General features: G+C 43.7%; 1 protein-coding gene across 1 annotated transcript; it reads left to right on the top strand.

The window, feature by feature from the left end:
- Window positions 1-433: 433 nt before the first annotated feature.
- On the top strand, window positions 434-10,910 carry LOC124998763 (solute carrier family 35 member D3). The gene is given in 5 exon segments (XM_047573288.1): window positions 434-1,194; window positions 3,874-4,030; window positions 4,033-4,083; window positions 5,872-6,029; window positions 6,123-10,910. Coding segments are annotated over 5 exon segments (1,326 nt in total). The 5' UTR covers window positions 434-969; the 3' UTR covers window positions 6,858-10,910.
- The last annotated feature ends 559 nt before the right edge of the window (window positions 10,911-11,469 follow it).

The following is an 11,469-nucleotide window of genomic DNA, read 5'->3' as shown; positions in this document are numbered from 1 at the left end:
GATCAGGACTCGTTAAAGCCAAAGGAATGAGGTGACATGGGTCCAGACCACCTCCCCATGTAGACTGAGACCAGATCCTGGTCTGTATCTGTGTCCTGGCCTCCAGCAGGGTCCGTGCTGCTGGTTGTTGATGTGATGTTGCTGTGTGAAGATCTTCTCATCACTCAGCGGCACATCGAACAGATAAAAGTCATTTAACTGAAGCAGAGGAGACGTTTCCGCTTAGACTCAGCTCTGAGGCTCAGCCCCCCATCAGTGAAATGACTTCAATGTGAGTGCGAGTTAAGACCGCCCCCCACCGACACACCCCCTGCCTCCCTCCACCCTCCCTCCCTCCCTCCCCCTCCCTCCCTCAGCCAAGAGGCGCTGCGGCAAAATGTCATATTTCAGCGGCTGCTCTCAGAGGACGACCTTCCTCCTCCTCCTCCTCCTCCTCCTCTACTCTACCTGCACATCTGCTGCTGGAGGACTCACTTCTTCTTCTTCCTTTTCTCTGAGGATGTTTTTTCTTTTCTCTTCCAGGAACAGAAACCCAAAGAAAACTGGTCAGAAATAAAAAAGAATGAGTGAGTGGAAACTAAAAGCCGGAGCTCAGAGAGTTGGTGAATGTTTGACTAAATGAGCCGCAGTTTAAACTCAGGAGGCAACAGCAGAGTCAGCAGATCTCCTCCTCCTCCTCCTCCTCCTCCTCCTCCTCTCTTTACACATCCACTGTTTTATTTATTTAATTACTATTATTTCTCTGAACTAAAGCGTCCTGGATGCGGGCTCCTTCTCCTCCTCTGACGCCGCTAACTCGGAACTTCTCCAGCCTCTCGTCCGTCCAGCAGCGGTGCGTCGTGGCTGTGCGTAAAGAGCAAACCCTCCCCTTCGTCCCGGGAGCGACACCTCTCCAAAGCCTCCAGTGAGGAGAAAAGGAGAAACTACTACTTTGTGTGTCCGTAGATTTTAAGAAAGCTAAGCAGCAGCATGGACGTATTCAAGACCCGGCTGTTGGGGATTTCCGTGGCCGTGGCGCACGGCGTCTTCTCCGGATCCCTGAACATCTTACTCAAGTTCCTCATCAGTAATTATCACTTCGGCTTCCTGACGCTCATCCAGTTCCTGACCAGCAGCACCGCGGCGCTCACCCTGGAGACCCTGAGACGTCTGGGGAGGATCAACATCCCGCCCTTCAGCCTGCAGCTCTCCAAGGTAAGAGACGAACATTACAACACAACACACACAGACACACAAAAATCAAATAAATCAAATAAATCAAGAGCCTTCATGTGTGGAGGAGGAACCGCTGCCTATTTAAATAATAAAATATAAAAAAATCCTGCAGCTTAAAGTAGTTTTAATGACTTTTTCTAAATGTTTCTGCTCCACTTAAATAAAACCATTTGACACGTTTTCATTTTTACCAAGTTCAAAATAAAGTCAAAGAAACTGTTCCAGTTATTGTGAAATAACATATTGTATTTGTCAAAGTTGTAGCTTCAGACACAGAAATGAGTCTTTGAGTTACCAGCAGAGATTAAACAGAAATGCATAAAAAGAAGAGATGGTTCTTCTCTAGAAGTGAACATTAGGATGCAGCTCGAGCTGATGACTGTCTGACCCAGTGACTGGACCGTTCATCACCATCTCTGCAGCTAAAATCTGCAGATTCTCAGAGTTTTTCTTTCTCTGGTTCATCCAGCAACGACAGGACGGAGGTTTCAGGGGTTCAGGTCCAGACACGGACCACGAACACAAGGACCAGTCCGAGGTTTTACATGTGTATCTTTCATGGTACCTCTGGTGTTTGGGTCAGAACTTTGACCTCCTGAGACCCAGCGTCCTCATACGGGGACATTAGGTTTTAGGTTTGTTTCAGCTTATTCTGGTTCATTTAGACCTGTTGTCCTCATAAGGAGACACTTTTATCTGCCATGTCCTGGTAGCAACGGCTCACCTGTTTATTTATGTTTATTAACTTTATTGGTTTGATGTGACATGAAAACTGAACAAATTAACAAGGACTCGTTTGAGGACGTTGAGATTTCATCGTTTCCAGTTTTATATTTTGGCGACTTAAATTGTAAAATACACTGAAACAATCCGTGTGTCCACATCATTTATTTCAAAAACTACTTCCAGTTCAAAGATGATGCTTATTTTTTTCTACTTCTTAGATCCTACTGATCCCAAATACCCAAAGATCTTAATCTTATCTTAAAGAAATAAAGATGCGTTCCAAACAAATGCTTCGGTCTCAGGAGGTTAAAGATGAGGACGAGGAGCATCACTTCTACTGGAAATAGAACAGAAGAAGAAGGAGGACGAGGAGGAGGAGGAGGAGGTTTGCCGTTGTGCAAACGTTACATGTGATAAAATATAATAAAATAGATGCTAAGACATGAAAAACAAACACAAACCGACATCTACATTCCACAGTTAATGGACATGAATGAATGAAGCTTTAGCAGCGTTTAATACGTTAAAACTGTTTCAGTCCGTTGGTTTTCATCGTCTGACCAGACTCAGATGAATCCTTCAGTTTAAACACCTGGAGCTGGTTTCCTCTGAGCTGCTGAGCAGATGGATGGATGATGAGAAGTCGTATGTCCTCCTCCATGTCCTGAACGTCTGGTGTCTTAGACCAACATGTCTCCACGTCTCCATCGTCTCCTGGATTCAAGCTCTGGTTCATCTTTCTTTTCCTTCCTCCACGTTTCTCTTTTCTCTCCTGAAAACTCCTCAACCTGATGTTCATTCGTTCACCAGCAGAAGATCAGTAAAGTGTTACCATGGTTACCAGCAGAACCTCTACTCCTCGTCCAGTCACGACCTCTCATTATTCAAATATTTTTCTTGGCTTTTTACAGTACAATCAGCATGGTCTCAAACAGCCGTCACAAGATGGATGAAAATAAAGGAAATGTACAATAATAACAAAACTCCCAAGTAGCAGCAAGACGCAGCGTCACTGAGTCTCTGTTTCAGCTTTTGTAGAAAGTGTCAACTTCAAACTATAGACCAGGCCAATAAAACTAAACTCATTATTAATAATTATTGCCACACTTTTTTATGAATATTGCCGTCATGTGAGAGACAGTGTAAAGCAAAACGCTAGCAAGAGAGCTAGCTAGCTTCTAATGCACAAAAAAAAAAACTTGATCCATTAACCAATCAGGAAACAATGTGTCAATAGTTGCTGAGGATAGTTTTGTAAATGGTCGTAAATAGTTGGACAAAAATGCCTGATGCAACTTCTGCATTTTAATTTATGTAAATAGTTGTAAATAAGTTTGTTGTTTCTTAAATGTGTTGATCAGCTTTAGAAATGTCCAGGTTAGATTTACATTCTAAGTTCGTACTGGGGTTTGATGGTTTTAGTCTGGTTTAAGGTCCAATGTGTTCATTCAGTTTGTCAGAATGGAAAAATGAACTGTATAATGACACATGTGAGGTTGAGCTGAAAAGAATGAAACCAACAAGGAACAAAGTGAAGAGTTTTTAACAGGAAATATGAAGTTAAAACCAAAAGTAGTCAAAATGTCTAATTATAATCTGGAGTCTAGAGGTTTAACTGGAGCAAACACGAGCTCTTGTGTTAGTTTGTGTGGTAGATGAGAGTTTAGAGTTGGGCGGAGGTGGCTGGGACATGTGTTAGCTTTGATGTGGTTGATGTGTTTAGAAGGAACCAGAGCTAAACTGAGGATGTTCTTGGTGACTTTAGTGGGAGGAAGCATGTGAGCGTTGACCTTCTCCAGTCTGTGGCCACCATCATCAAATCACATGATTCTGTCAGAAAACAGCCTTCACCATGTGACCCCCCCCAAACGGATCCAAACCAGTGGCTGAGCCGAAGCCCTAAAGTCTGTGTGTGTGTGTGTTTGTGTGCAGGAGTTTGCGTCGGTGTGCGTCCTCTCCACGCTGCAGTCCACCCTGACCCTGTGGTCCCTGCGTGGCCTCAGCCTCCCCATGTACGTGGTGTTCAAGCGCTGCCTCCCGCTCTTCACCCTCAGCATCGGCGTGTGCGTCCTGAGGAACGGCGTGCCGTCGTCGGCGTGGTGACCGCCGTCATCATCACCACCGGAGGAGCAGCGCTGGCTGGTAGACTCACACAAACACACAACCACGCACAAACAAAGCCATCTTTGTCTACACCGTGCCCTGAGAGTAGAGCTGGATATTCACTAAAACTAATGTTGCCTTTGGCTCCAGAGGTTTGTGGCCTGTCCTCCATCTTCTCCCTCTAGTGTGTCTTTCATCTTTCACGTGTCTTAACAAAGAGATGGTTCAGGGTAAACCTGAGCCTCAACTACCTGTAGGCTCCTAGTGGGTGATATATGAGACAGCAGCAGGTTTTTTAACCAATCAGAGCTCTGTACATGAGTTGTGTTTGAGTAAATGCTGCATGATGCAATATGTCATACACTTTGAGTAGGACCTGCTGTAACGAAAAGCAATTTCCTCTTGGGATCAATAAAGAGATTCTGATTCTGGATGAAACATCTTCTCAAAAAAAAAAAAAACAAAACAAAAAACTCTACAAGTCCAGATACTTTTTTTCAAAACAAAAAAATTCAAAGAGCTTCTGTTGGAATCAGTCTTGAGAAGCATTGAGAGGAAGGAATTCAATCTGGTTCAACCATATATTATATTGACTGCATGATCCCAACTTTCATTATCCAAATGTACGATTGTTTCTACTTCTTTATAAATTCCAATAAGCCTGAGCGCCAGAGTAGGTTTGTTCGCCCACAGAGCCTTGACTTCCATCTTATCGGCAAGAAAACACAAAAGCTGAAACCATATGTTTTTTTTTCTTCTTTTTGCCCAATAAAAGCTTCATGGATATCCTTTAATCATCTTTCCCAGCAGTGGGTTCTGCTCTTCCATTACAGCTAATGATCCTGGAGTCATAAACAAAAAGACCCTTCAGATATTTCATCTCCTGGATCAATCCCCTCTCAGAAACATGAACTGTGAAATGTGCAGATCATGAATCTAATGGACAGATTCATCACTGGGCTTAATCTGAGAGATAATTATGTCCTCTGATATAAAAAAAAAAAAAGGATATTTGCGTCTTCCAGCAGGCGTCACACGGACTAATCGGTGTGATAATGTCGTTTTATCTTCATTTTACAAGCTCCTCACTGAGAAATGGATCGTGAGCAAGTCATCAGCTACGATTCGGATGAGTCGAAATATTCTTTGGTGATTTAACTAAATGACTGATTTAACAGGATCTGATCCGTAGCAGGACAAATGAAAATATAAATAAATGCTGATGAGTCCTGAAATGAGCCGATATCACATATCAGAGAGATATGGAACCTCTAGGGTTCAAAGTTTATTTCCATCTTCCCAACACAAGTTTGTGATGAAGTGTGTGATGGCGACGGACAAAGGAGCGTCGTGAGGAGCCCAGAAAAAGAGTTGTTGGTGTTAATCAGGCTGGAAAAGGTGTCATCAGGTGTCCAATCAGTAATAAGGAAATCTAAATGTCCCAAATGTGTCCAGTCTCACTGTCTTCTGTCTCTTTGGAGTATAGCCTCGCTCCCGCAACCTGTCCCTGTTCCTTAGCAACCATTGACACATCATGTCCTGATTGGTTGATGGATGCATGTTTCCACCAATAGTAAAGGGGCCGTCATGTTTTTTTTTTAATCTTTTGAAGCTGGCTAGCTCTTTCCTCTTGCTAGCATTTTCCTTTTCACCGTTTCTCCGTGACGACAATATTCAGGAAAAATAAATTATTTATAATACGTCTAGTTTTACTTGACCTAGTAACAGTGTTTAAAAACTGATCTATAGTTTGAAGTTAGCAGCTTGTACTGAAGTTGAAACAGAGTGAAGAAAGACTCCTCATGATCTTACTTCTCTTCCCTCCAGGTGCTGGCGACCTCACAGGAGACCCCTTCGGTTACATCACCGGCGTCTTGGCGGTGATCATCCACGCCTCCTACCTGGTTCTGATCCAGAAAACTAGTCTGGACAGCGAGTACGGACCACTCACTGCTCAGTACGCCATCGCCATCATGGCCTCACCGGTGTGGACTCTAGTGTCTGTGTTGGTTCACCTCTCCTACCGCCATCTTTCATTCAGTCTTACATCTTCTTCTTTTTGCTCTTGTGCCATCCAGGTGCTGCTGGTGTGCTCCCTCATCTCCATGGACGCCATCCACATGTGGTCCTACGAGGGCTGGAAGGACCCGCACATCACCGTCATCTTCGTCCTCTGCATCTTCATCGGCTGCGCCATGAACTTCACCACGCTGCACTGCACCTACATCAACTCGGCCGTCACCACCAGCTTCGTGGGCGTGGTCAAGAGCATCGCCACCATCACCGTCGGCATGCTGGCGTTCAGCGACGTCGCCCCCACCGGGCTGTTCATCGGCGGCGTGGTGGTGAACACCATCGGCTCCATCACCTACTGCGTGGTCAAATACTATGAGACCAAGAAGAAGAGCGCGTACGAGGATCTGGAGGAGGCGGGGAAGGACGGCACGCTGCCTGGCGAGCCTTATCAGGAGAAACCACCTGTGAACGGCACCGGGCCCGCCCCCGATCCAGAATCCGATCTGGGACACGTGGACACGGAGGGTTTGGTGCAGGACGAGGCGGAGGCTCATGCTCCTAACGGGGAGTTGTGGACAGGAGACGGTGGACAAGGAGACGGAGAAGGAGGCGTGAATTCTCGCGTCATGACGGAAAAAGAGGCGCTGGAGATGCAGAGGGAGCACCTCCACAAGGAGAGCGCCCCCTCTGGTCAGTCGATAAGTGACAGCTACGTAGGGGTGTGGAGGTCCATCAGACACCTGCAGTTCATGAAGAAAGACCCTTTGATCGACAACATGGAGCAGCAGAGTCCCTGAGAACCGGACAGAGACCTGAACAGACTCCACGACTGGAAATAAATTGACAGGATTTAAAAAACAAGAAGAAGAAAATAAAAGACTGAACCTCCGTGTCCACCAGGAACCTCTTTTATCAGCAGTGCCTGACAAATGCTCGTCAGTCACGTTAGCTGCTGTTGCTGCGATACCTCAGCTCAGTTTCATCACCCAGGACAGAAGAAGAGGTTCCCGGTGGAGAAAAGTGGATGAAGAGTTTGGGGAGCAGCAGCCCGTCGGTGATAAAACCTTTGATGAGGAGGAGGCAGCGAGGATCAGGGGGGTCGCAGCGTAGCATGATTTAGCCAGCTAGCCGAACACAAGCAGGCCTCATAAAAAAAAAAATTAAAAAAAAAGAGTGCATCTTGTCCAAACCGGAATATCACAAGCAGTCAGGGAACAGCAACTGAAAGTTTCCATTTTGTGGATGAATAATTGTTTGTAAGTGGCCGTGGAAGTCTAACTGAGTTTGTTTGTCCTTATTGTCACAAACAGAACTTTATCAGCTCCCGTTTGGATGGAAAAGAGTCTGGAGATAACAGTGTCATTTTCTGCTCATTTCCCGTTTTTAGTTCTACCACTGCAGCGATCAGTGTTTGGGTGTCACTACAGTTTAATCCAGGATCGTAGGAACAAAACTGAGATTTGTCGAGTCAGATTAAAAAAAAGACAGTGCACCTTTTACCAAAACTAATTAGCCAATCAATTTAATTGGCATTTGTTTTCAAAAAGCTCCTTGTCTCATCTCATCTTCTACTACCAGTGGGGCGGACAGGTCTCCAGTCTAACGCAACACACACACACACTCACACCTAGAGTCACCAATCAGCCTAACGAGCGTCTTTGGAGGTGGAAGGAATCTGGAGCTGGAGGCCCAATCTGGACTCGGCTCTGAACCTTCACGCTGGGAGGCATCGGTGCTAACCGCTAAAGCCGCCGCGCTGCCTCTAAGCTCATTGTGTTAAATGTAAAAATATCAGATTAGTTAACTGAAGTAAATCGTTACGGTAGGACTGTCCTATCACCAATCACACCTCTGTTCTGGAGAGAAAAGTTGGATTGTGAGTGGGATGTTGTAAGACAGTGTTGCCTGATGGTAATTGACAAATTATCGTACCAGAAACTTAAAATTATTGTATTTTTAGGAAAATTATCGTACACAGCCGATTTGACTTTGCGCAGTAAAACTTCACCACAGACACATATAGTACAGCTTATAATGCAGTTTTACCTTTAAATAAACCAACAGCCGTGTGTTGGTGTGATACCTACCACACCGTCCTTCTGATGAAGACTCGTCCTCTGCTGTTCGTTCAGCTGGGAACTGTTTCTCAAGCCTCATTCAGCAACCTTCACATGCCCTCCGTACAACAGCTCCTCACACCTAATCCCTGGGAACCAGCCTAGCTTAGCATCAAGACTGGAAGCAGAAAAACAACCAAACCTACCAACACCTCTATGATCAGCATTAACTAAATCAAATGTAAAAGAAATCATTATCATTGTCAACCTGCTGATATCTACAGGGGTTAAATCTACACATGCAACACATTTAGTCAAATCTGCACCCAGAGGTTGGCTTCCTGAGCTACGTCCATCGCCGTCCTCCGACCTCCAGGCGACTCGCTGGCATCTTTCTAATGAGATCAGCTGAAATCAGGCTGTGTGAGGGACGTGTGGGCTGGTGAGACGACCAGATGTCTGGAGGAATTATTCACATCAGCCCATTGGAGTCAAGTCTCCTCCTCTCACATGTGGGCTGACCCGTCACAGGGCGGACGTTTTAAATGAGAGCTCTGTGCTAACGACCACATCTGGCCCACTCAGTCTGACAGCAGATGTAGAAGTCTGGGTCAGTTTTCAGAATCTTTTATCGTCATCGCTGATATTTCAGGAAAATGTGTCAAGATTGTTCCAGCAAAAAACGAACAACATGTCAACTTTAACCGACTCTTTGAGGCTTTTAAACAGGCAGTTGGTTTATTTGGATTCCCCAACATCAGTCACATGTTTGAGAGCAAGGAGGGGATAAGCTTAGCTTAGCTTAGCTTAGCATGAAGACTTGAGACTGGGGGAGACAGATCACCCACCAGTTAAAGATAGAAAATACATCTACCAACACTTCTCTGAGACTTGGAAACATCCTGAGGAAAAATCTGCTCCAGTATGTTTCATAAGAACAAGCTGACACAACTGGACATGTCGGGTTTCTTTTAGAACTGAAGAATCAGATGAAACATCCTCAAGAAACACAACAAGTCCAAGTGTCCTTGTTTCATCTTGTATTGTTGGATGAACTCCAGACTCCAGACTTTTATCAGTTTGTTACTGTCTGTTCCAATTCAAAGAAGCATCTGACCACGTAGAGCCCAAACACCCAGATGTGTTCTTACCCATTTTATATGCGATATTTTGTCAGGTGTCCCACAATGCAACTGGAAGGCGTCATCAAATACCAGTGTTACCAGACGAGGAATGACGAATTAACGTGTTTAAGCTTCAGATGATCCTATTTTGAGAAAAATGATCATACGTACCTGATTTGACGTTGCTCAGTAAAACATCACCACAGACCACATAGTGGAGCAGTTTTACCTTCACTAATAGTCATGTACTGAAGGGTTCAAATTATCGTGCATTATGGGATTTTTGGAATTATTGATCATACAGATGGTTCATTTTTAGTTTTCTAATTCAGATTAAAGGAAATAAAAATCAAATAATAACATCCTCCTTTTCAGTTTAAACTTCTGAATAAAAAACAGGTTTCTCTTTTCATTTTTTTATTTTGTTGTTGGATTTAACAATAAAACTGTTAAAACTGTTAAAGTTTCTTTTTGGTTTTGGAAGTGAATTGTTGAAAAAAACAAAAGAAAGAAAAATGAGTAGTAGTAGTAGTCCCATCCATGATGACCAGTGGTCCAGGAAGTAGTCTCATCCATGGTGACACCCAAATTGTGAAAGTATTTAAGTCTTGCACAAAGTAAAAAACCCACCTACATGGATAAACTGCCCCACAGCCCCAGTTCCAGATCACTTCATAGATCCACAGGGAAAGTATTTTATCCAACGACTCACAAGATAAGAAAAAGCATAAATGAACAAGACATAGATGTAAGAATGAAATTTACAAAAAATATGCAGTAAATAAAACTTTTCTCCAGCTTTAATTACATTCCTGAATCCTCTCTCCAGCCTCTTTTCTCCGTTTAACTCCAACAAACAGGGAGCATTTATCTTCTTGTCCTCGGGCGTCTTCGTGAATCGTTCAGGGAGAATAAAGCTGTCAACCTGATATTGATTGATATTGATTTTTCTTCTCACACTCCACAAACTTCATTTAACGGTACATGAGATGAGCTGTCCCCTGGAGCTGCAGTGATGGTGGGGGTGGGGTGGGGGGGTCCCGTCCATGACTAACACTTGAAGAAAGGATAAAGGATAAATGTAGTTGTTAGAGCATGACGCGTGTTTTCAGGGTGGTGATGAGTCGCTGGTGAACTGGTGATGTGACGTCTGACTGGTCCTGACGTTCATTTCTAAAAAGCTGCAGGTGCATGAATGTATTTGAAATGTTTGTTGTTTTTTTTGTTTCCTGCTTATATTCAAATCTAAAGAATCACTGTGAAAACCTTGAAGGCCTGGATGCTGACCAGAGCAGAACATTCAGACCGGGTTTGTTCAGGAAATATGAGGCAGCTCACATTAAATCACTCTCTTTAACTCACTGTCCTGCGTTTCTTCTGCATATTTACAGAACGTTGACATTGTATTAGAGTCTGATGAGTTCATCATGTCACGTCAGTCACAGCGTTTGTTAAATATACCAAAATAATAATGATTCAAAAACCTAGAAATTCAGATTTTCTTCCCCATTTCCTGTTGATTTCTTAGAAAAAGGTGTAATTTGACATTAATTATACAGCAAACTCTTTCAGTTTGTGCTACCATGGCCTCTTTCTTTCTTTGATTCCTTTTTCTTTCTTTTGAGTCTTTTATTTAAAAGGTAATAAACTAATAAAGATAATAAAGATTCTCATGAGTTGTGTTTCAAGTTGAGTTAGACGCTTCTTCCCATAAAATTAGACCTAAACTGAGTTGCTGCAGTAAAATGTACGTGTCATTTGACCTCTAGTCCAGTTTCTCTGTAAGTAGATGGAAACCAAACAGTGTCCCCAGACCTCCAGGGCACAGGGCCCCCAGACCTCCAGGGCCCCAGGGCCCTCAGACCTCCAGGGCCCGTAGACCTCCAGGGTCCCCAGACCTCCAGGGCCCCCTGAGGCCAGAGCAGAGAGCTCAGGTAAAACCATTACAAATGAACATAATAACAACAATAACAACAACAATAATAATGAGAACAATACACAGAGACAAATTGACCGTAGAGACACTACAGACATTGAAAAAAAACATAAAATGACACAAAACGACTATAAAAGACTTAAAAGAAATACAAAGAGATAAAAAAAATGACACAAAACAACAACAAAAAGACAAACCGACAACAAAGAGACATGTACTATGTATGTACAGGACAAAAGAAACAAAGTGACTGCAGAGCCATAAATAATTACAGAGGAGTCTCTGTAATTAC

Source organism: Mugil cephalus, chromosome 21 (genome assembly GCF_022458985.1).
Source record: "Mugil cephalus isolate CIBA_MC_2020 chromosome 21, CIBA_Mcephalus_1.1, whole genome shotgun sequence".
In the NCBI taxonomy this organism is placed as follows: domain Eukaryota; kingdom Metazoa; phylum Chordata; class Actinopteri; order Mugiliformes; family Mugilidae; genus Mugil; species Mugil cephalus.
This window is presented reverse-complemented; position numbering and strand designations above follow the sequence as displayed.